The sequence below is a fragment of the Fringilla coelebs genome, assembly GCF_963513975.1.
Source record: "Fringilla coelebs genome assembly, chromosome: 5".
Lineage (NCBI taxonomy): Eukaryota > Metazoa > Chordata > Aves > Passeriformes > Fringillidae > Fringilla > Fringilla coelebs.
In genome coordinates this window covers 1,678,665-1,704,083 of record NC_140033.1, presented here as the reverse complement: position 1 = coordinate 1,704,083, position 25,419 = coordinate 1,678,665, and the positions used below count along the sequence as shown (strand labels likewise).

At 49.5% G+C, this 25,419-nt stretch overlaps 1 protein-coding gene across 1 annotated transcript in view; it reads left to right on the top strand.

Moving 5' to 3' along the window:
• EXOC4 (exocyst complex component 4) overlaps positions 1–25,419 on the top strand; it is a 354,271-nt gene extending 328,852 nt beyond the window's left edge. The window contains exon 18 of the mRNA XM_084205380.1: positions 24,146–25,419. Within this exon, the coding sequence (XP_084061506.1) occupies positions 24,146–24,383 (238 nt within the window). The 3' untranslated portion in view covers positions 24,384–25,419. The remainder of the gene's footprint in view (positions 1–24,145) is intronic.

Sequence of the window (25,419 nt, the reverse complement as noted above, 5' to 3'; positions counted from 1 at the left end):
TGGTTTTTTGGTCTTCAGGTTGTTTATTTTTCTCTCATTAAAAGTTCAGCGCGCTGTCTGCACACCAGACTCAGTGCACAAAGAGAAGGGCACCACCAGACAGATGCTCAAGGTCTTTTAGAGCTGCTTTCTCCCATTAACTCTTAGAACATATTTTTATTTCTACCTTTCTACCAATAACTAATTATTTCTCTGTTCACACATCTGCATTGTGGGTCTTTCTAACCAATCCCCCTGTGCCCCAACACTGCAGAAAATGGAAAGGATGAAGAACAAGAAGGAGATCAGACAATGCCCCAAATCCTCCTCCTTGTCTCCTGTCCACCTCCATACTGAAAACCCAAAACTCTTTGAGTTTTTCACAGCATAAATGACACTCTTATCAGTTTCACACACTCGTAGATTCCAGCTCATCCCAAAGCCTTGGAAGCTTTTCCATGGTGAAGGTCCAAAGCAGAGTTCTCCTGGGGATCAGGACTTCTCAGGACAGGCAGAGAAACATTCCCTGTGCCCTGGGTTCCAGCGTCCCAGCAGTCTCAGGTGGCCAGATGAGTCCAACAGCTGGAGGTGTTGGTGGCAATTTTGGCTTTCCTTTGGTTGGACAACATGGGATCAGAGAGTCAGGGGCGTTGTTGAGGTCAGGGAAGATCCCCAATGTCACCAAGCCCAAACGTGGATCAGGTGAGGCTGGTGTGAGGTCCCACCAAGTGTTGGTGCTGCCTTGGGGCAGGGAAAAGCTTCCAAAGGTGAGAGGTAGCACTTAAACAGGATGAAATTTGGGCTTGGATTTATTCCCAGGTGAGAAATGTTTTGGTTTGTTGAAGCTCAGGGTCACCAGATCCAGGCTGGCTTGAAGGGACATCTCCCTCGAGTTCTGTTACCTTGGAATGGCAGGAACAGCAAAATAAACCCCAAACAATCCCCAAACTGGGTGTGCCAGACCCCCTGCAAACCTCTCCCACATTCTGGGGTTTCTCCCCCCAGGGAGGATGGAGGGATGAGCAGGTGGGGGCGAGCCCTGAGCAGAGGCTTTGGCAGCTGGACTCAGGGCTGAGGGGTCAGGAGGGGACAGCAGAGCCAGGAACAGCCAAAGGAAAGGTCTGGAACTTGGGAATGGAGGATGGGGTCCTGTGAGAGAGGCTGGGGCTTGGATCTGACCCACCACAAACTCCCGGTGCCATCACTTGGCCCCTGCTGCTGGAGGCTGAATTAGGAGGGAGGTCTGAACTCCCTGGGTGAGTGCCTCGTTTATTTGGGATCTCATCTGGGGTGGATCACTGCTGAATTCATCTCTGCAGATCACCACTGGTGTGAGGAAGCTGTGGATGCAGGAGGGGGAGGGAGGAAGATCCCTTAGAAACTCTGCAAGGAATAAACTTCCCAGATTCCATCTTTTCTTTCTTAAAGGACCATCCTGTGCTGAAGGAATTTCCCTGATATCCAACCCTAAACTCCTCTGGCACGACCTGAGGCCATTTCCTGGTGTCTGTCCCTTGTTCCTTGGGGGCAGAGCCTGACCCCCCCCTCCCACAGCAGCTTTGTGCAGAATCCTCCCCATCACATCCATTCCTTTTGTTGCTCTCACAGCTTCATCACTTTCCTTTTGTGGCATAATTCCACGCTCTGTTTGACTCTTTGGTTCTTCAGATGACTCCTGAATGTTCAAATGTTTATTACCCAGATTCTCCTCTGACACAAACAAGGCTCTGGTGCATCCCAGGCCCGCCCTGCTCACCTGAATTCACAATCAGGGACTCCAGGGTAGCCAGGTCTGCTCAAACTGTTAAATAAACATCACAGCTCCCCTCCAGACAGCACAAAACAACATCAGGCTGGATAACAGTGATTTGTACCTCTGTGATACAGCCCAGGCAGGAATCTGCAAATGCTCTGTGCTGAGGATAACTCTCAGTTTGGCCTTTTCCAAGATAAAGTGGGGTTTTTTTTTCATGTACAGGAGCAGTGGCAGAGCTGCTGGAGAAATCCTCCCTTCCCCCTGCACCTCCTGGGATAAATTCCCTCCCTGCCTCACTGCTCCAGGGAGCTGCAGGGTCATGATGGGACAGGAGACCCCCAGCCCTGCCTGGATATTTCTGTGTGCATCACACTGAGGGTTCAGCAGCAATAGCCACAATTATCAATAATAATTAGCCACAATTAACAATCAATTCATCACTCTCCACACAGCCCCTCTCCATCTCTCAAATCTGAATTTTGGAGCAGGTCCCTTTCCTCAAAATGAGCCTGTTTGAAATCAGTTTGTAGGAAAGACCAGAGCAATTGAGAAAGGACCAAAAGTTCTTTTTTTGCTGGGATAAATTCCCTCCCTGCCTCACTGCTCCAGGGAGCTGCAGGGTCATGATGGGACAGGAGACCCCCAGCCCTGCCTGGATATTTCTGTGTGCATCACACTGAGGGTTCAGCAGCAATTAGCCACAATTATCAATAACAATTAGCCACAATTCTCAATAATCACTCTCCACACAGCCCCTCTCCATCTCTCAAATCTGAATTTTGGAGCAGGTTCCTTTCCTCAAAGTTTGTTTGAAATCAGTTTGTAGGAAAGAGCAGGCCAAGTTGAGAAAGGACCAAAAGTTCTTTTAGGGTTTTCCTGAGTGTTGTGCTTTTGGTTTTTTGCTTTTATTTCTCACTTCTGGCATGTTCTTCAAGGCTCTTCAGAGGCCTCAGAGAACACTGGGCATCCCCTTCTCCTCTGCTCAGGGACTCCAGGCAGCAGGAATCCCAAGCAGGGCAGCTGGAAGGGGAAACCCTTTCTCCTCTGAACCAAAAATCAGGTGGAGGATTCAGAGCAAGCCCAGGGGACAGCTGTTGGTGCTGGGGGGGCTTTTGCTGTTTAAACTCCATTTTTCCAAAGCTCTGTAACCTGCAGGTGACAGCAGCAGCACTGGCTGCTTTGGGAGCAGTCCATGGCAAGAGGAAAATGTGTTTTAAATGAGTTTTGCTTTCAGATTCTCAGTTCAAGGCAAGGAAAGTCTCAGCAGAGCATCACAGAGCACATTTCCACCAGAAAAAAAATGAAATTGCCAAGCGGTGTGAGGAGTTTTTTCCACCAGGAGAAAGGGTGAAACAGGCTGGTTCTGACTGCTGAGGTGTCACTAAGGATTTGTGGCATTTGCTAAATTTCCTGCAGATATTAATAGGTTTTTCACTCCTGTGTGTGTTCAGTATCTGGGGCAGCAGGAATGCAGGAGGTTTTTGGGGCTCCCACTGCTTTGTTAGGGAAAAAGCAGGATTTTCTGCCTGTGGAATTTCCAGGCATGTGCTGCAAAGTCTGGGACTGAGCATGGCTTCCAAATACCTCCAAATTACCAGAGTTCCACAGCCAGAATGACATTTATAGCATGAAAGGGATAAAAGCTTCAATTTGGAATTCCTGCTCTGGTCCCTTCCCTTGTGTCTTCTTCCCTCCTCTCCCTCTATCCCCCCCCCCAAAATTCTCAGGGATTTTATGAAGATTTCATCAGAGGCAGTCACAAAGAGTGAGGATCCTGCTTCAGACTCGCCCTTAAATAAAAAATCACTGAAAAAAGGGGTTTAAAGGTGGTGTTCTGGGTCAGACAAGGGTTAAACCTGAGCGCTCTGGAGCGTGAACTGAGGTGGCTGCAAGGGGGCAGAGAGAGCAGGGATGAGATGGGGACAGGTGTCACTGTCCCCTGGGACATGAGCAGGGCTGGCCCTCAGTGTCCTCCCTGCCGCAGGGGGTGGCAGCACAGGGACCCAGAGGTGTCCCCACACCTGGAGTGAGTTGGAGCTTTCCCTGTGCTGCCATTCCAGGTGTTCCCGTGGCCACCCCTCCTGCAGGCACCAGGATCCTCTGCCTGCTCCGGGTGACAACATCAGGGATAGGGGCTGGGACAGTGCCAGGAGGATTGGCTGGGACATTTGTGGATATATTGGCTGGGACATCTCCAGGAATAGTGGCTGGGACATTCCCAGGGATACTGGCTGGGGCATTTCCAGGGATATTGGCTGGGACATTCCCAGGAATATTGGCTGGGACATTCCCAGGAGGAGTGGCTGGGACAATGCCAGGAGGAGTGGCTGGGACATCTCCAGGAATATTGGCTGGGACATTCCCAGGGGTATTGGCTGGGACATTCCCAGGGATATTGGCTGGGACATTTCTGGGGTATTGGCTGGGACATTCCCAGGAATATTGGCTGGGACATCTCCAGGGATATTGGCTGGGACATTCCCAGGAATTGGCTGGGACATTCCCAGGGATATTGTCTGGGACATTCCCAGGAATATTGGCTGGGACATTCCCAGGAATATTGGCTGGGATATTCCCAGGGATAGTGGCTGGGATATTCCCAGGGATATTGGCTGGGACATTCCCAGGGATAGTGGCTGGGACATTCCCAGGGATAGTGGCTGGGCCATGTCCCTGTAGCAGATGTGGCACCTCACTGGCACTGCTGGTGGCTCCCTGGGGAAATGGGGTGGGGAGGAGCCATCAGAGCTCCACTCATTCCTGGTTTGGCCATCAAGAAACCCAAATCCTGGACTCACAGGATCATGGAAGTTGGAAAAGATTTCCCAGCCCGTGGAGTCCAAGCTGTGCCCAACCCCCACTTGTCCCCAGCCCAGAGCTCTGAGTGCCACCTCCAGGTGTTCCTTGGACACCTCCAGGGCTGGGGACCCCAAACCTCCCTGGGCAGCCTTTTCCAGTGTTTAACAACCCTTATGGGGAAGGAATTTTCCCTCAAATCCACCCTGAGGCCGTTCCCTCTGCTCCTGTCCCTGTTCCCTGGAGCACAGCCCGACCCCCCCGGCTGTCCCCTCCTGGCAGGGACTTGTGCAGAGCCACAAGGGCCCCCTGAGCCTCCTTTGCTCCAGGCTCAGCCCCTTCCCAGCTCCCTCAGCCCCTCCTGGTTCCCCAGACCCTTCCCAGCTCCATTCCTGGACCCTCTCCAGCCCCTCCTCTCTCTCTCCATCTTTATTCCAAGGCCAGGTTGGACAGGGTTTGGCACCCTCTGGGATAGTGGGAGATGTCCCTGCCCGTGGCACGGGTGGCTCTGGATGTTCCCAAAGTCCCTTCTCACCCAAACCATTCCATGATCCCGTGGAAGGGGAGGAGGGGAAGCTTTAGGGTGGAGGATGCAGCTGCAGCTGGAGCTTCTCTCAGCCCCGCGTGGAACCTGCATCCCCGCCGGGCTGGTGCCAGGGCTGTGCTGCCAGGTTTGGATCCTCGGCGCTCAGCCCTCCCGTCCTGCCAGGCTGGGCAGGTTTTTGTTCGATTTTCCCCGATTTCCTCTGTTCCCTGGCAGCAGCAGGGATCAGCAGTGACCTGCTGCCATCTGCTGGGAGCTGCCGAGGGAAAGGGAAGCAGTCAGACATCCCCGTGCCCTGCAGGAAGGCTTTTAATTGCCAAATCTTAATTCTCTGCCTGATTTTACTCTAGATAAACACCGTGGTCGTGCCTGGCTGCCCAGGTTGCCTGAGGGTGGAGCTGGTGGAGGGGATTTTCCTCTGAGAGCCATCTCTGAGCTCTGTTTGTGTGTGGAGAGCATCAGGTCCAGCAAATCCCGACCTGGCTGCCTTTGTTCAGAGTCTGGTGTCTCTGCAGAGCTCCTGGGATGCTCCCCTGCTGCCTTTGGGCGAGGAGATGTTCTCCTCGGGGCTGCCCTCAGGCCAGGACTAAATCTGGGGTGTTTGGGATCAGTTTGAGCAAACCCCAGATTAGCAGAGTTCACAGGGCACTCTGCTCCCCCTCTTCATGTCCCACTTGTGAAAGGTAAAAAATCCCCAAATCTTCCCAGTCTGGATCCCAGGAAATCCCTTCCCTGCAGGGGATGGGGGCCAGGAGAGGCTCTGGAGGAAAAGCTCGTGGAAGGTTGTGCTGCCTCCATCCCAGGCTGGGCTCCTGTGCCTGCAGCCTGTCCTCGTTGGGGCTCGCAGCTTTTAATTAACAAAGCTGATTTCGTTTTCAATTAAGGGCTCGGTTACAACAAAATCCGCATTTTCTTTCCCTTTCTTTCCCGCCTTGTTTGCTCCCCCCTGTAGTTTCTGCTGAGCTTTGATCTCAGTGCAGGTTTAATTAGCTGTAATTAGCGCTTTCACCGCATTAACCGAAAATCAGAGGATTAAAAACCACCCCTCAGCTCGGTGGCCTCACCTCCCTCCTCCTGCTGCCCCAGGGGGATTTGGGGCAGATCAGAGGGTCCCAGTGTGGCCCTTGCCCAGAGGGGGCATCCCAAAGCTCCACCTTTTTATGGGATCATTAAAGCTCCCCCATCCGTGGACTCCATTCCCAGTTAAATCTGCCAGGAGTTTTAGGGGGGCCCCAACCTGGAGCACTTCTTGGGGTGTCCCCCTGCTTTCAGCACATGTGGAATCATGGAATGGCTGAGGTTGGAAAAGCCCCCCAAGATCATTGAGTCCAGCACTGCCCAGGCCACCAGAGCCCCATTGTCCCCAAGTGCCACATCCATGTGGATTTAAAATCCCTGCAGGGATGGGGACTCCACCACTGCCCTGGGCAGCCTTTTTGGGAAGGAATTTCCCCAAAATCCCCCCTGAGGTTGCCCTGAGCCCAGCCTGAGCCCCTTTCATCCCATCCCTGTTCCCTGGAGCACAGCCTGACCCCCCTGGCTGTCCCCTCCTGGCAGGGACTTGTGCAGAGCCACAAGGGCCCCCTGAGCCTCCTTTGCTCCAGGCTCAGCCCCTTCCCAGCTCCCTCAGCCCCTCCTGGTTCCCCAGACCCTTCCCAGCTCCCCCAGCCCCTCCTGGTTCCCCAGACCCTTCCCCAGATCCTTTGGCCTTTCCAGCTTCTCCAGCTTTCCCAAACTTTCAGCTTTTCCCATCCTTCAGGAGCTCCTGGAAGCTGGGGTGGTGTGGCCGAGCCCTTTGCTGAAACTTCTCAGCACAGGATGGAGAGGAGATTTTTGAATATTTTGGAAGATGTGACTCTGCTCTTCTCCAGTCCTGCTCTCAAATATCCCTCCCCAGGACAACCCTCGAGGCTTTACACCCCAGAGTGACTGGGATAGGGGCTGAACTCTCCCAGCACCCCTCTCCCCTGGCTGTGGGAGGTCACAGAGCATCCCCCACTCTTCATGGGGATGGCTCCAAGTGCCAGGAGGAATCATCTGGAAATATCAGCAGGCTCTGGAGGCCCCAGTCCTGCTCAGCCTCCCAGTGTTGACTCAATGTTTTATTTTGAGCAGGCTCTCAGCCCTGCCCCGAGGCACAGCTAATCCTCGCTCTGTAACCTTTAAAGAGAGAGGTTTTTGTGCTCTCTGCAGTGATTTTCACTGCCTGGACAGGGATGTCTGAGTCGCTCTGAGTAAAGAGATTAATTCAATTTTCCCAAACTGGAAATGGACTGAAAAACTGAGAGGCTTCATTGACTTTTCCTGGCTGGGTTTGTGGCGTGTTAGAGAAACAATCAATGGGCTGAACTTCTCAGCCAGCAGAACCCGGTGTTCCCGTTTCCAGGCTCGGGAAGATGGGAATAAACATCTTGAAGAAGTCTGTTTTGGCCAGAGCACGTTCCTCCCCAGCCTTAATTCCATCAGGATGGATTCTCCTGGAAATGAGTTCCAAACAAATCCTCATTTATCCCCGAGGTGACAGTCTTTTGCTGATATGTGCTTTCTGGAGACTAATAAGTTTTGAATGTCTTTTGGGGGGGGTTGGAGAAAAAAAAAATCAAAGTAATTACTTTGTGTTCCCAAGCTCCTTATTTGTGTAGGTGCCTGTGTGTTTATCTCCCTCTGTCATGCTGCATTGCTAATGGTAATTAAAGGCAAGGGATTTTTCTTGCTGGAAGTTTTTTTTTCTTCTTATTTTCCACCTTTAGTGATTCTGGCCTCGGTGACGATGCTTTGCCACTGGCCAGTCACTTGTGGAAGGGCTTTAATAGGAGGTCTGAGTTCAGGAATCCTGCTTGCCCAGCTGGAATTGGATCATTTTTGTTTATCCAGGCCTGTGCAGTGTGAGGTGGGCATTGCTTTTCCCAGGCCAAGGTTTGAAGGCACATCCTGGAGCTGTCAGTCCTGGTGGCCACCCTCCTCTCTGTGCTGGCTCTGGGAAATCGGGGAGGACTCGTCAATATTTGCTTTATTTGCACAGAATTTGGGTTCTGGGTGGTGGCAGCAGAAAAATGGAGCAAGCCCACGTGGTCTGTGGGTGGCAGTGGGGTGGGGTGGGCTCCCCACGGGCTCTGGATCTTGGGAAACCCCCCCAGGACAGCCTGGCTGGGGCTCAGGGGGTGGGACCAGGGGTCCTGCCGGGTCCCCAGGGGACTCCAGTCTCTCCCTGCACCTCATTTCCCACAGGAAACACGGCAGGAGTTCTGCTGGGAAGAGGTTTTGGCTGGGAGGAGACCACAGGGCTTTCCCCACAGCCCCCCCCAGGCTGCATGGAATTCCTCCTTCCATGGAGGGGGGAAAATTGGGATTTAGGTGCATGGAATTCCTCCTTCCATGGAGGGATGATGGTTGTTCATGTTGGAATCCCATCCAGCATCACACCAGGGGCTGGGCTGGAGGCAGCAGCTGCAGGACTGGAAATGGGATCCATTGGAATTGGAAATGGGATCCAGGGGGACTGGAGATGGGATCCAGTGGAATTGGAAACGGGATCCAGCGGGATTGAAAATGGGATCGAGCAGGACTGGAAATGGGATCCAGTAGAACTGAAAATGGGATCCAGTGGGACTGGAAATGGGATCCAGTGGGACTGGAAATGGAATCCAGTGGAATTGGAAATGGGGTCCAGGGGGACTGGAGATGGGATCCAGTGGAATTGGAAATGGGGTCCAGTGGGACTGGAGATGGGATCCAGTGGGACTGGAAATGGGATCCACTGAAATTGGAAATGGGATCCAGTGGAATTGGAAATGGGATCCAGTGGGACTGGAAATGGGATCCAGTGGAATTGGAAATGGGATCCAGTGGAATTGGAAATGGGATCCAGTGGAATTGGAAATGGGGTCCAGTGGGACTGGAGATGGGATCCAGTGGGACTGGAAATGAGATCCAGTGGGACTGGAAATTGGATCCACTGGGACTGGAAATGGGATCCAGTGGGACTGGAAATGGGATCCACTGGGACTGGAAATGGGGTCCAGTGGGACTGGAAATGGGATCCACTGAAATTGGAAATGGGATCCAGTGGGACTGGAAATGGGATCCAGTGGAATTGGAAATGGGGTCCAGTGGGACTGGAAATGGGGTCCACTGAAATTGGAAATGGGATCCAGTGGAATTGGAAATGGGATCCAGTGGGACTGGAAATGGGGTCCAGTGGGACTAGAAATGGGATCCACTGAAATTGGAAATGGGATCCAGTGGGACTGGAGATGGGATCCAGTGGGATCCAGTGGAATTGGAAATGGGATCCAGTGGGACTGGAAATGGGATCCAGTGAAATTGGAAATGGGGTCCAGTGGAATTGGAAATGGGGTCCAGTGGAATCCAGGTGAGGAAGAAGAGGGAATCACATTGGTTTTCCTTCATTAAAAGGTTTTTTTTGTGCTTTAGAGTAGCCAAGAGTGGCACCTCCCAGCACAAGGAACGGGCCTCAGTGGATTGTCTTTGTTGGGAATCAGGGAATCATTTGGGCTGGAAAAGCCCTCTGGGATCATCCAGCCCAACCCTTCACCTGTCACTGCCAAGGCCACCCCTGACCCTGTCCCCAAGGGCCACATCCACACTGCTTTCGCTTCTTATCCTCAGGGTTCATTCCCAAAAAAGTCCCAAGATGGTTTTTCCACCTTTCAAATGCTGCTGCTGGGAGCACCCAAGGACTTTCCTTTGTCACTGGTGCTGAAGGAATGATGATTATGGGGGGAATTTTCTCTCCTGCCAGGGAATGTTGTCAACACTCAGCCATCTCCTGGCTCTGGGATCACAGAATCATGGAATGGTTTGGGTTGGAAGGGACCCTAAAGCCCCTCCAGTTCCACCCACCTTCCCCTATCCCAGGGTGCTCCAATGCCTCCCCACCCTCACAACAAACCCCTTCCTCCTAAAATCTAATCCAAATCTCACCTCTTTTAGTTTAAAACATTCCTTTTGTCCTTTCACTATCTGTGGCCTGTATAAAATGTTAGTTTCCATCTTTTTTTTCATTAATTCTCTTTAAGGATTTAAGGCTGCAAAGAGTTTGGGACGTAACCAAGATTTTATGGGCTCTGTGGAGTCAGCTGGGGCAAAGATGCCCCTCAGCATTTTCTGACCCATGAAGGAACAGCTCCACATCATCTTCTTCCCTCCCTTGTTCCCTTTTTCTCCCTCTTCAACTGTGCAGTAACATCTTATCTGGGGCAATCACAATAAACAATAAACCCCTCACAATAAACCCCTTCTTCCTAAAATCTAATCCAAATCTCACCTCTTCTAGTTTAAAACTTTCCTTTTGTCCTGTCACTGTCTGTGGCCTGTATAAAATGGTAGTTTCCATCCTTTTTTTTTTTTAATTAATTCTCTTTAAGGATTTAAGGCTACAGAGAGTTTGGGGTGTAACCAAGATTTTATGGGCTCTGTGGAGTCAGTGGGGGCAAAGATGCCCCTCAGCAGGACAAGATGCCCCTCAGCATTTTCTGACCCATGGAGGAACAGCTCCACATCATCTTCTTCCCTCCCTTGCCCCCTTTTTCTCCCTCTTCAACTTGTGCAGTAACATCTTATCTGGGGCAATCACAATAAACAACAAACCCCTTCCTCCTAAAATCTAATCCAAATCTCACCTCTTCTAGTTTAAAACATTCCTTTTGTCCTGTCACTATCTGTGGCCTGTATAAAATGTTAGTTTCCATCCTTTTTTTTTTAATTAATTCTCTTTAAGGATTTAAGGCTGCAAAGAGTTTGGGATGTAACCAAGGTTTTATGGGCTCTGTGGAGTCAACTGGGGACAAGATGCCCCTCAGCAGGACAAGATGCCCCTCAGCATTTTCTGACCCATGAAGGAACAGCTCCACATCATCTTCTTCCCTCCCTTGCCCCCTTTTTCTCCCTCTTCAACTTGTGCAGTAACATCTTATCTGGGACAATCACAATAAACAACAAACCCCTTCCTCCTAAAATCTAATCCAAATCTCACCTCTTCTAGTTTAAAACTTTCCTTTTGTCCTGTCACTATCTGTGGCCTGTATAAAATGTTAGTTTCCATCTTTTTTTTAATTAATTCTCTTTAAGGATTTAAGGCTGCAAAGAGTTTGGGATATAACCAAGATTTTATGATTTTATGGGCTCAGTGGAGTCAGTTGGGGGCAGGATGCCCCTCAGCATTTTCTGACCCGTGGAGGAACAGCTTTTGGAGCTTTTTCTCTCTCTTGCTCCCTTTTCCTCTCTCTTGAACTGTGCAGTAACATCTCATCTGGGGGATTCAGCCTCCCCCGTGGTGTTCCCCAGAAGCTTTCCCAGGAAAGGCGTGATCCCCCCGAGCTAGATCGCGGTGTGGTTGCCAAAATTACCCTCTGACCTCCACCCTCCAGCGAGATGAGACAGCCCAAAAGGAGAGCTGTGATTTTTGCAGTAAAAAAACCCCCAAAAAAACCCAAAAACCCCAAATAAACTGAGAAATTATTCTTGAAGTGCCAAAGGCGAGAGGCTGCGGGGCAGGAACGAGCGGGGAATGCAGATCAGGCAACGCCGTCTCTCCAAGGTGGAGCCTCTGGCATTAAAAATTCCAACTCAAATGCGGGAGACGTGGAGTGAAGGAGGTGAATTATTGATGGGGAGCAGGGATTACCGGATCTGACAGATGGAGACTGTCTGAGAACATTTTGCAGAGTGGCATCTGCACCGTGCCTGATTGGCGTCCCTGAACTTTCGCGCGTCAGATGTCGAATATCAACACACAAACTCTGATGTAGCAATTAAATCTGTCCTCTGATGAACCTGGGCCTCGTAGCCAGGAGAAATCCACACATTCAGAGAATGTCCAAATGCCTCAATTCCTATTTTTTAGGGAGCTGTTTGAATAATTGCATCCAGAGCGCTGCACTGAACACACACACACACACGTGTGACGATGTCGACACTTAGATATCTGCAGGAAATTATGTGCAGCTTATCATGTCTTACTCCAATTTTCCTGAAGGCTGTAAAGCTCCCCTTGTCTTTTATCATTTGTATTCCAGATTTGAGCTCAGATAATACAGAGAAGCTCTAAAATTCAGCTGCCACCTCACATCACAGAGGTGCAATAACACCTGAGGCTGAAATGGGTCTCTCAAGTAGATCTTCTCCTAAGGAAGTCGTAAATCAGACAGAATTCCACCTTGTCATGTGTGGAAAAACAAAGAGGAGAAGGAAGGAAGTGCAAATAAGAGCAAGTTGGATGCTTTGGTGGGGAACAGCTTGGATTGGGAAGAAGCAAGATATAAAATATGGCTTTTGAAATAGGATTCAGTGCCTTCAGATCCTGGGTTGTTTTCATAAGCCCAGCCCAATGTGGGAAATGGGTGAATTTTTCTGCCATCTGTTAAAAGTGGGGTGCTGGGGGAAATTCAGTTTTCCTTCATGGAGAATGTGCAGATTTTGGGAATCATCAGGAAAATGTGCTTTTAGTCCCTAGGGGGGCTTGCAGGGGTGGAATCTGGGATTGGTTACTCAAGGAGCATCACTATTAGGAAGAAACTCTTCAGTCAAAGAAGGGCAGGGCTGGAATACCCATCCCTGGAGGGCTTGAAAGGGTTGTGACATTTGGGGACATGGTCAGAGGTGGCCTTGGCAGTGCTGGGAGTGGTTGGACTAGATGATCTCAAAGGGCTTTTCCAGCCTGAATTGTTCTGTGATTCCATGATTTGTGGGGTGAATGGTTCTGTGATTCCATGATTTTGTGGGGTGAATGGTTCTGTGATTCCATGATTTTGTGGGGTGAATGGTTCTGTGATTCCATGATTTTGTGGGGTGAATGGTTCTGTGATTCCATGATTTTGTGGGGTGAATGGTTCTGTGATTCCATGATTTTGTGGGGTGAATGGTTCTGTGATTCCATGATCTTGTGGGGTGAATGGTTCTGTGATTCCATGATTTTGTGGGGTGAATGGTTGTGTGATTCCATGATCTTGTGGGGTGAATGGTTCTGTGATTCCATGATTTTGTGGGGTGGCAGTTGTTGGGTGGGATCCACCCCGTTGGACACACAGGGAGCTCCCCTCACAGAGTGGAGTGAGGGGAGGGGACCATGGTGGGGTCCTTGGTCCTTCTCACCCTCAAAGCAGCCTTTGAGAGAACAGGGAAGTTGTGGATGCAGTGTCTCCAAAGTGCCTGGGGAAAATCTCAGATGGGAATTACGAGAGGTTGAAAAATTAAAAAATTACTGCGGAGAACTCCAGGCTCAGCTCTGGCAGCAGAGTCCTTTGGGGAGCCTGGAGGGTCTGTGCAGTTGGAGATGCGTCTCTGGGAGGAGATGAAAAGCAGTTCAGAGCATTGCTGAGCTTTTGATGGCTCTGAACTACTCCAGAAGCAGTGCAGGGACTCTCTTCTCACTCTGTGGGAACCGGTTTTGTTTCCAAGGAGCTGCTGTTGCACTGCACTGGAGTCTGTCCATAAAAAGGGACGAGCAAAGGGATGCAACTCCAGGATATTCCATGAGTAAAACTTGGTTTTTCCATGCAGTGGAGAGGGAGATAGAAACCCCATGTATTCTGGGTTTTACCTTGCACTTGATAATATTTTCATTTAAACATTGCCTTGATAATATTTTCATTTAAAATGCTCAGATTTGTGCTGTTTGGCAAAAAAAGCTTCACTGTAGTGAAGCTCTGTTGGATGAAAAAGTTGGGATAATTGGAGCTAAACCCACCAGGAATGGCCAGCAGAAGCCACAGCTGTGCTGCACACAGCAGTGTGGGAGCTGCTCTTTTAGAGGTGGTGGGTTTCAATCCTCTAAATATGACTTTTGCCCTCAGAGTGAATGAGGGGGAGAAGCAATTTCAACCAAAAATGCTGGAAACGAACAGAAGCTGCCCATAAAAACCTGTGGCCTCAAACCTGGAGGTTTCCAAGCATTGGGAGAAGTTGGGATGAAATGTTCCTCAGGCCAGTGGCCACCACAGAAAGCAAGGAGCAGAGGGTTGAAGCTCTGAATCCCTCAAGATGCACAGTTCCATGCTGATGGCCACCACTTCTGGACATCTCAAATTTTGGGAATGGGGATCTGGTTTCTTTCTGCCATTGTTGCTGCACTGTGGCTTGAGGGACCTGACCACAGCCACTGCAACTTGATGGACCTGAGCAGAACTACTGCTGGAGCAGGACACACAGCTACTGACCACAAGTACTGCAGGAAAAATGACTTGATGAACCTGAGCACAGCCAACCCCAGGCAGATACTGACTTGGTGGACCCAACCATGGCCTACCCCTGGCAGACATTGACTTGGAAACCCAACCATGACCTACTACAGACAAACATTGACTTGTGGAACCCAAACACAACCTACCCCAGGCTGACATTTGAAATAGGGGTCTCCTTGACCCAGGTCTCACAAGCTCTTGGAGATCTGTTTCACACCCAAGATAGCTCAGCTGCCTTAGAAAGCATAAAATCAGCAGGTTGGCTTCTGTGGCAGTGTTGGAAACAAAAAGGTTTTGTTTTAAAATATTAAAATATTAAAATAAAAGGCAAAATAACAAAACTCTTTACAGAGAAAAACCCAGCCAGGTGCAAGAGGTTCTTGCTCCTGGTAAAACACCTCACAAAAGCCATTGGTTTCTTTGTTCTCCTTTTTTCCCAGTAAATTGCCCAGGTGAGACTTTTTGGCTCCTGTCCAATTGGCCATCCTTGACTTTGAGGTGAAGTCCCCCAGGTCCTGTGAGGTGTCTTTTTCACTAATTGAGGAGAAAAACTCCTGGGCTTATTTCCTTTTTAAGGGAACAAAGGATGATTTTGTTACTCTGTCAACAAGGGGCACATTCCTATAGACATTGACTTGTGGAACCCAAACACAACCTACTACAGGCAAAATTGACTTGTGGAGCCCAAACTCAACCTACCCCAGGCTGACATTGGCATGTGGAACTCAAACTCAACCTACTACAGACAAACATTGACTTGTTGGACCCAACCATGACCTACTACAGACAAACATTGACTTGGGAACCCAACCATGACCTACTACAGACAAACATTGACTTGTTGGACCCAACAAGTCAGCCTACCCCAAGCTGACATTGACTTGTGAAACCCAAACTCAACCTACCCCAGGCAGATATTGACTTGTTGGACCCAACCATGACCTACTACAGACAAACATTGACTTGTGGAATCCAAACACAACCTACCCCAGGCAGATATTGACTTGTTGACCCAACCATGGCCTGTCCCAGGCTGACATTGGCTTGTGGAACCCAGCCATGACCTACTACAGACAAACATTGACTTGGGAACCCAAACTCAACCTACCCCAGGCTGACATTGGCATGTGGAACTCAACCATGACCTACTACAGACAAACATTGACTTGGGAACCCAAACTCAACCTGCCCCAGGCTGACATTGACTTGTGGAGCCCAACCATGACCTACCCCAGGCTGACATTGACTTGGAAACCCAACCAGGACCTACTACAGACAAACATTGACTTGTTGGACCCAACCATGGCCTACCCCAGGCTGACATTGGCTTGTGGAACCCAAACTCAACCTTCCCCAGGCAGATATTGACTTGTTGGACCCAACCATGACCTACTACAGACAAACGTTGACTTGTGGAATCCAAACACAACCTGCCCCAGGCTGACATTGACTTGTGGAACCCAGCCATGGCCTACCCCAGGCTGACATTGGCATGTGGAGCTCAAACACAACCTACTACAGACGAACATTGACTTGTTGGACCCAACCATGACCTACTACAGACAAACATTGACTTGTGGAACCCAACCATGACCTTCCCCAGGCTGACATTGACTTGTGGAACCCAAACTCAACCTACCACAGGCTGACATTGACTTGTTGACCCAACCATGGCCTGCCCCAGGGTGACACTGACTTGTTGACCCAGCCCTGGAGGGCCCGCCCTGAGCTCCAGCCCCAGCTCTGTTCTGTCCCCATCAGGCAGATCCCCCGTGTCCCTCACCCATCAGCAGCTCCCAGCCATTCCTGGGTCATCAAAGCCCACCTGGCACCACTGAGCCCCTCCCCAGTCACATCCAGCTCCACCTCACTTGATCCTGAACAAAGCTGGGGGGTTGCCACAGGGATTGTTCCCCAAGGGAAGGGAAAATTGGGGGATTTTTTGCTGACTGGAGCAATCTCTGCTGCACTTTTGTGGAAGTGCTGACTCTCTCTTCTTTCAGGCTACATTCATTTCCACCTTCCCTCCAATTTATGCATGAGGCAAGGGGAAAAATCCCTTAATATTCCTTATAAACTGGCAGATGGTATCGATAATTTTTTTTTTTTTTACTATATGCAGTAAAATGCAAATGCGTGTGGCTTATTTGCAAATGCTGGCATTAATAAGTGATATTTAAACAGGTCAGATTAACACTTTTACTGATCTATTAAAAAGATTCTTTTCCAATCATTTGCACACTCAAAATCAATTTTAATACGACATGTAAATTGAATTTAATTTTTTTGTACAAAATTGCATTTATCTTCCTGAGCCATTAAATTTACTATTTAATATGTACTTTCCAGCTCACTTGGCTAGAATTTCATTGCTCTTTATCTGTATAAATTTAATTAGCCTTGATATCATCAGTATATTATAGAACTAATTAAAGATTTAGATAAGTGCTGAGGGTGCTTGTTTAATACCCTATAAAGTTCCATTTGGAGAGGGAGAATTTCCATCTCTCATTAGGATCAGCCGGTTTGGAGCTGCAAGGAGTGGCTCAGACATTGTTTTTTTTTTGAAGAATTATTTAATGGGCTTTAATGGGTTTATCCTTCCTTTGAAGAGCTGTGTAATTGCTGTGTCTCACTGCAGGCTGGGAGGGGGCTCAGAGGTGTTCAGGGATGGGTTCAGCGCTCTGTGGGGATGCTCAGGGATCCCCATTCCCAGAATCCCGGCGTTGTTGAGGTGGGAAAAGCCCTCCAAGGTCACAGAATCCTCCTTGTCACCAGCCCTGAGTGCCACCTCCTTGGACACCTCCAGGGTTGGGCGCTCCAAACCTCCCTGGGCAGCCTTTTCCACTGTTTACAGCTTCTTCCATGAGGAAATCCCTCCTGATCTCTTGTTTTCAGCTTCTTCCATGAGGAAATTCCTTCTGATTTCTCTGTTTACCACCTTTTTCCATGAGGAAATTCCTCCTGATCTCTGTTTACAGCTTCTTCCATGAGGAAATTCCACCTGATCTCTCTGTTTATCACCTTTTTCCATGAGGAAATTGTGGTGGTGTTCCCAGGGGTCCCAGGACGAGGGAAGAGATGAGAATCTGACTCCCTGTTTACAAGGCTGATCTATTATTTTATGATATAAATTATATTAAAACTGTACTAAAAGAACAGAAGAAAGGATTTCATCAGAAGGCTTGAAAGGAATAGAAAAGAATGATCATAAAATCTTGTGACTGACCAGAGAGTCTGAGACAGCTGGACTGTGCTTGGCCATGAATTAGAAATAATTACATGAGATCAATCCCAGCTCCACCTGTTGCATCCCACAATCATTGTTCTCATTTTGTTCCTGAGGCCTCTCAGCTTCTCAGGAGGAAAAATCCCAAGGAAAGGATTTTCCATAAAATGTGTCTGTGACAGGAAATTCCTCCTGATCTCTCTGTTTGCCACCCTTTTCCATGAGGAAATTCCTCCTGATCTCTCTTTTTGCCACCTTTTTCCATGAGGAAATTCCTCCTGATCTCCCACCTGAGCCTCCCCTGGCGCTCGTGCTCCCAGCAGGGCAGCGTCGTCCAAGTGATGAACCCTCGGAGGGAGGGAGGGAAAAGGAAATAAGAAGGAAATATTAATGAGGAAATAATAGATAAGGCAGATAACTGCCAGGATAAAAAGGAGGAGGGAGGAGAGGAGGGAGATTTGGGAAGGGTGGTGATGTTCTGCACGTCCCTCACCCTTCCCTTTGCTAATGAATTCTGCATTTAAGAGCTGATTTCTCATCTGTGTTTGACAAAAAGCTCTGCAGGGGTGACAAACCCAGTGACAGAGCTGCACCTGGCACCCAGGGGTGGTGGCTGGAGGGTTTTTATCCAAAATGGCTTTGTCTGTATAAAAAGTAGCCCCCAGGTGAGCTGATTGGTATGTAGGGCTTCAGATGCCGTCTCTGTGGTTTAAACTTTAAAAGAGAAAATAATTGGATTTTCTAACGAGGCTGTCTCTAATTAGAAGGCTGTGCTTGTGCCCTTTTGAATAAATACACTTGTTTTTCTTGCCTGGCTCTGTAGCTGATCAGAGCCCTGCATGGGTACTGAGCAAGGGGTGAGGGCTTCCCACCTCTGATACTTTTTCCTGCCTTGGATAAATGACTTAATTTTAATTATTCTTCCAGTTTTTTAAAAAAAATCCCAGCATTATCCTTCCATCCCTTGATTATTTATTAAGGGCTGTGATTTGCAGAGCTACACCAGGAGCTTGGAGCCCCACTGTACTCCCAGTCCACTTCTATTTCTTCCTCTCCTGCTTTGTTTCCTTTCCCACATCATTTCCCATCGTGGAATTTTGCACATTTTAGGTTTTTTGAGTGGTGTTTTTCATGTTCTTGTGCTTTTTTTATGTTCTTGTGAGCTCAGCCCCAGAGCCACCTGTGCCTCCTGCCCCAAACTGTGCCAGGTGTGGTGATGGGGCAGCTGCTGATGGGGCTGTGGGTGAGGTGAGCACAGAGAGGATGGAGATCACAGCAATGGGAACATTCTTGGCCATGGAGGGGCTTCTTCCTCACCCCAGGCACACAGGAGAATGTCCAGGGCTTGGTGAGGTGTCTGAGAGGAGCTGAGGGCCACCAGAGCAGCAAAACATCTCTGGTGTGACCTCCCTGAAGCACTTTGGGCTCCTCTGGAGGCACAGGAGGAACATTCCCTGTTGGTCCTGCAGAATTGCTCTGGGTTGGTTGAAAATCAAGGGAGAAATGTGCAGAAAAGTCAATCAGGATTTCCATTCCCTGGTGGGGGATTCATAACTCCCCTCCTTGGAGCCATGTAGGGGCTTCTTCCTCACCCCAGGCACACAGGAGAATGTCCAGGGCTTGGTGAGGTGTCTGAGAGGAGCTGAGGGCCACCAGAACAGCAAAAACATCTCTGGTGTGACCTCCCTGAAGCACTTTGGGCTCTTCTGGAGACACAGAGGGAACATTCCCATTGGTGTCCCCAGAACTGCTCTGGGATGGTTGAAAATCAAGGGAGAAATGTGCAGAAAAGTCAATCAGGATTTACATTCCCTCATGGGGGATTTACAACTCATCCCCCATGGAGCCATGGAGGGGCTTCTTCCTCACCCCAGGCATGCAGGAATGTCCAGGGCTTGGTGAGGTGTCTGAGAGGAGCTGAGGGTGACCAGGACAGCAAAACCATCTCTGGTATTAACTGCCCTAAAGCACTTCTGGAGACACAGGAGGAACATTCCTGTTGGTGTCCCCAGAACTGCTCTGGGTTGGTTGAAAATCAAGGGAGAAATGTGCAGAAAAGACAATCAGGATTTCCATTCCCTCATGGGGGATTCACAACTCCCCTCCTTGGAGCCATGGAGGGGTTTCTTCCTCACCCCAGGCACTCAGGAGAATGTCCAGGTCTTGGTGTGGTGTCTGAGAGGAGCTGAGGCCACCAGAACAGCAAAAACATCTCTGGTGTGACCTCCCTGAAGCACTTTGGGCTCCTCTGGAGACACAGAGGGAACATTCCCATTGGTGTCCCCAGAACTGCTGTGGGTTGGTTGAAAATCAAGGGAGTAATGTGCAGAAAAGACAATCAGGATTTCCATCCCCTGGTGGAAGGGTGTCCTGAGGGTGGTGTCCCTTATTTCAGGGTTGTAGCTGCAGTTTGGGATGAGCAGTGGTTGGAAGGAGGAGCTGGATCCATCCCTGGAGCATCCAAGGCCAGGCTGGAGCAGCCTGGATGGGGAAGGTGTCCCAGTTGGGATTGGATGCTCCTTAAGGTCCCTTCCAGCCCAGCCCAGTGGGATTCCATGGAAAGCTGGGATGTCACCTCCCACCCCTGTTCCCCATCCCATGGTCAGGAGCTCTGGAGCAGAACCAGCAGGGTTCCCATTTGCAGATCTTTGGTTTAAAATGCTGCTCCCTGAGGTGTGTGTGCAAACATCCCCTCAGCCCCTCCCAGGTGCAGAAATCACAGTAATTGCTGCTCCACCTGCATTTCCCTTTGGTGTTCTGAGCTTTCAGAATCATCTTTGCAAGCTCCTGCCTGGAGCTCACCTCTCCTGCCCCATCACCAGTGCCTGCAATTATTCTAATTATTCTCAGCTCTTCCCCATTCCCACCCCTCATAGCTCCAAAGGGAAAAGTGCCCCATGGGATTTTCTTCTTTCAGCCAGGCCTGAAAATCCATTTCTTCTGCATTACTTGACTGAAGTCACCTATTTCAGTCACCTATTTCAGTCACCTTGACTGAAGTCCACAATTTCTTGCATTTTTTCCTTTTTTTTTTGGCACTCACTCATCCCCCTCTATATTTAAATGTCATGGCTCCACCATGATCTTCAAATATCAAAATTGAGTGATTTTTTTATCATCTTCAGTTTCTTGCTTGTCCTGCCTGGTAGTTTTTCATAAAATCACAGAATTTGAGTTGGAAAGGACCTTAAATATCATCCCAACCCCCTGCCATGGGCAGGGAGATCTTCCACTGTCCCAGGGTGCTCCAACCTGGCCTTGGACACTTCCAGGAATCCAGGGGCAGCCACAGCTCCTCTGGGAATTCTGTTCCCCACCCTCATCATAAAATCTTCCTTCTCTCCTGTCTCCCTGTCCCCTCATTCAGTTTTTATCCAGATTTTCCATAAGTGCTTCCTACTTAACCTTTCTGACTTTCCCATCAGAGCAGCAATTCCTGGTGCTGCCAAAGCTCCTCCCTAATCCCCCAAAAGAGAGGGAGATAAGGGACACAATTTCTATTTCTCCCTTTTTTTTTTGTTCCCTTTGGCTAATTCAGCCCCCAGACTGGAATTCCCGTTCCTGTCTGAGGCAGAGCAGGCCCCCAGCCACATCAGGAAGGGATAATTAAAGTGGGATCCTTTCTTCTGAAACATCACCTCCTCTGAAGAGGAGATCAAGTTGTTCTCAGGGAAATCAGGGTTTTATTTGGAATTCACCTGGCCACCCTTTGAAAACTTTATTTATTTCTTTTTTTGGGGTTAGAGGTGAACATTAGCATTTAAATGGAGAATGGTATTAATAGCCCTCAGAGGAGCTGGGCTCATCCTGATTGCCTTTCCTGAGATTTTTCCCCTCCCCTAAATGAGAAAGCTTCTTAATTTTAATTCTCTTTCTCCAAGAACAGAGTTCAAGAGACCATTTTTTAATATGGATATCTGTAGATATATAAGCTCAAAATGCCTCCTTGCAGAACAGGTTCATGGCTGGCAATTTGCTGCAGTTTCTTTCAAAAGTGCTGCTTAAAAGCCAACAAAACAAACTGGTTTGGGGGTCAGGTGGATTCTGCACGTTTGGTTTGCCCATGGGATGTGTTTTTTTCCTGCAGCTGGGAACCATTTCCATGCCATTAAAGGGATATTTAACATTCCCTGTCTGCTGTTCCTCGTGTGTGGTGGCTCTTCAGGGGCAATTCCAGATGGATGAAGGGAGCAGGGAGAGTTCAGTTTTGTCCTAAAAAATGCCCAAAAAAATTCAAGGCAGCTTTGGGCTCAATCCCATTGCCAGTGGTCAGAGGAACAGGCCATGGGTGTGTCAGTCGGGATGTGAGCTCATCACATGAAAAATGGATTTTATTTTCTTAAAAATTAACAAATCTTTGTCATCCAACCCATCAAAATGAGTTAATTATCCTGTTTGAGCAGGATGTTAATGATTGGGGATCCCTCAGGCAGTCCTTCACTCCTCATTCCCCAAAATGTGCCACCAACACCGGGCTGGATGCCCGTGGTGAAGTTTTTTTACCATCCTGAAGAGCTGGAGGCCTGGAGCAGATTAATTCCCTTGTAAAGAGCAGCTCTTATTCCAAAGGAATTTGGGAGAAGAATTCCTATGGGATGAGAAGAGCTTCCCAAAGAAGAGCAGGTTCCTAAGAACCCACTCTGTGTTTTTGTGTGTCAGACAAATCCCATCGGTGCTTTTCAGCACGACACAAATAAGGGATAACTGAGAGTGAACATGGAAACAAAAGGATTTCTCTGTTGGGATGGGACACTTTGTTCCCATCAGCTGCATTCCCACAGTCCTAGAATGGCTTGGGTTGGGAGGGACCTCCAAAATCATCCCTGCCACGGGTCCCCTTCCACCATCCCAGGCTGCTCCAAGCCCTGCCCAGCCTGGCCTTGGGCATTCCAGGGATCCAGGGGCAGGGGAGTTGTGCTCCAAAGCAAAAAATCCAGGTGACAGAGCACCTTAAAGGACAAAAAGGCAAAAAAGGGCTAAATCTGCACCACTGGACAAGCCCAGCAGCACAGCCCCATCCTCTCCTTCCTCCCCTGTCCCAAATCTGAGCTGACTGCAGAATCCCTGCTCCTCACAAACACAGGATTCATCTGTCGCTCTTCTTGGGATCAGATTATTTTTTAATTAAAAAATTTCCTCTAAAAGAAAAGGGGAGCAAGGCAGGCAGCAGGGAAGGAGCACAAGGTGTGCATTTTTAATTGGGTGCAATTAAAAACCTGCCGCCGTGCCGTGGCAGCGCCCGCGGCCAGGCCCGATTTGCATGAGTAATTATTCACTCCATCACAGAGTCTGCTCAACTTTGCCTTCCTTGTCTTTGAAAGTATTAATAAATATTGATCAGACTCTCTCCTGTTTGCCTTCGTCCAAGCAGCTCTGATGGAGTCAGCCTGTGATGTTATCAAATAATGAAATATGAAAGAGGGAGTGGGACGAGCCTCTTGTTCTGTGATTTTTTATTTAGGCTCTTCATTTTCCTCTCACAAGTGTGTTTGTCCCTGCCATTAGGAACCCTCTTTCCATTATCAAGAGGTGGCTGAGGAAAGCAGGTTGTAAAGGATGGAGGGGATAAATGAATGGAGGAGAGGTGAGGGGAATCTGCTCTGTGGAATGATGGCCAACTGCTTTGTGGTTTAAAAGTTGAGGTTTAAAAACCAAGGAAAAGAATGACAAGTTACCAAAAGCTCAGTCTGTCATCTGACAAATAGGTTAATAAATAATTATGTGGGATTAGCAAACCTAACCAAAGAGCAAATTTAGCTCCCCAAGAGCTCTTTTGGCTTTAATGGGGGCACAGCCAAGCTCGGGGAAGCTGATTTACCCTTCCCAGACCATCAGCCTGGGCAGGAAAAGCTCCCAGGGCCCAGCCAGGGGATATCTGGGGGCAGAGGAGAGGAGGTTAAAGCAGGGCTGGACCTGGATGGGCTTTAAGGTCTCTTTCAACTCAGACCTTCCTGTGAGTCTCAGCAAAGGGGATTTCTGTCACTTTGACTTGAAGACCTGCCTACGTTGGGCACAGGGTGCCCAGAGCAGCTGGGGCTGCCCCTGGATCCCTGGAATGTCCAAGGCCAGGCTGGACAGGGCTTGGAGCAGCCTGGGATGGTGGAAGGTGCCCTGCCCATGGCTGGGGTGGAACGAGAGGAGCTTTGAGATCCTTTCCTGTAGGGGGATAGAAAATAGGAAAATAAAGATGGTGCAGAAAGCAATCTCACCCTTAAGGAGCTGCAGCTGGGCCAATGAGCAAAGATCAGGAACAGGCCTGACTTTACCAGGCACAGCTGTGCCCAGTGAGAAGAAGAGTGCTGTAAGAGAGTGGGGTGGCTGGGTGAGAGGGGAACTGCAGTCAGCTGGCTGCTTTGGGAAGAACAGAGTCAGTGCTCTGAGGAGCTGCCCACCAGAAACACCAAGAAGGTGTGAAACCTTTGTGATCAGGAGACAAGAGCATGGAACCCCTGCAATGAGATGACAGCACTTCCCAACCCCAACCAACACATGCTGATGTTCAGCAGGAAGGTGTCTGTGCTTTGTTCAGGTTTTTCTGCTCGTGGCACTGCTGGACAAAAGCAGCAGCTGATGGAATTCTGCAAAAGCAAAGGTGTGGGCCCTCAAGCAGCAGAACTGAGCCGGTGTTTTTCCCCCTGCAGGCAGTACTACGAGATGCTCTACAACACGGCGGACGAGCTGCTGAACCTGGTGGTGGACCAGGGCGTGAAGTACACGGAGCTGGAGTACATCTACGCCCTGAACCTGCTGCACCGCAGCCAGACGGGCGTGGGGGACCAGACCACGCAGAACATGAGGCTGCAGCGCCTCAAGGAGATCATCTGTGAGCAGGCTGCCATCAAACAGGCCACCAAGGACAAGAAGATCACCACCGTGTGACCCCCTCTGCCACCCCTCACCCATGGGTGGCACCGCCGAGGTTTTGGTTTTTTGTTGTTGGTTTTGTTCTGTTTTAATCAAAGAAAAATTGGGAACCTTCAGGGCGTTGTGGTGAGGAGGGAAATGCTGTTTGAGATGTGGGGTTGGGGTGGTTTTGGTGGGCATCCATGTAATGCTTCTTTAAAGTTCTCCCAAAAGGGATTCCACGGCAGGAGCCCCAGCGGGGTGTGGGGGGGGATGTTGGGCTTTGCTCTGTTGCTGCTGCTTTGCCTTGGGATGTAAAGGGAGCTGTGGGGTGGGAAAAGGGAAAATTGGGGTCTTGGAAGTTCAGACCACACTAAATAATCAGCACCCTGCCAGTCCATCCCAGACCTGTTGATCACACGTGGGATCTTGATGGTTTGGAGATCTTTTTTTGGAGCCTGCTCAGCTGTGCTAGTGCTCCCTCTGGGCTGTTCCCACGTGAAGTTTCCTGCTGTTTGCCCTGCTCAAAGATGGGATTGTTTATTCCTTCAGGTGGTGATCAGCCAGCTCTGCACGTGGGAGGTAACACGGGACCATTTGTTTCCACTTCTCCTCTTTCATTATCCCGGAGCCATCTGGCGCCGGCTCCTGCAGTGCCGGGTGGCTGCAGGAGAAAATTGCCACTATAAAACAACACAAAAGCTTCCTTCTCTTGTCCTGAATGTCATCTCTGAGTCCCCCCAGCTCCAGGGATATTTTGTGGCTGTCACTTGATGCACTGGAAGGATTGGCAGGGTTGTGTAGCTCAGCACCAATGATCAGCAAGGGCAGGAGGGCACCAAATCCAGGGTCTGAGGCACACCCAGGGCACCAATCCTGCCCTGCCTTGACCCTCTAAATTCCCCTGGCAAGAGGTTCCTTATTCCTCCAAAACCTGAATCCGCTGCACTCGTATTTGCCAAGAAAACTGGGGACCCAGCTGGGTTTCCTGTGCTGAGAAAGGCTCTCTCTGAGCTGTAGGTGCTTTGTGTGTCAACCTTGCAATTGCAGAATTAAAGGATGTTTAAAAGCC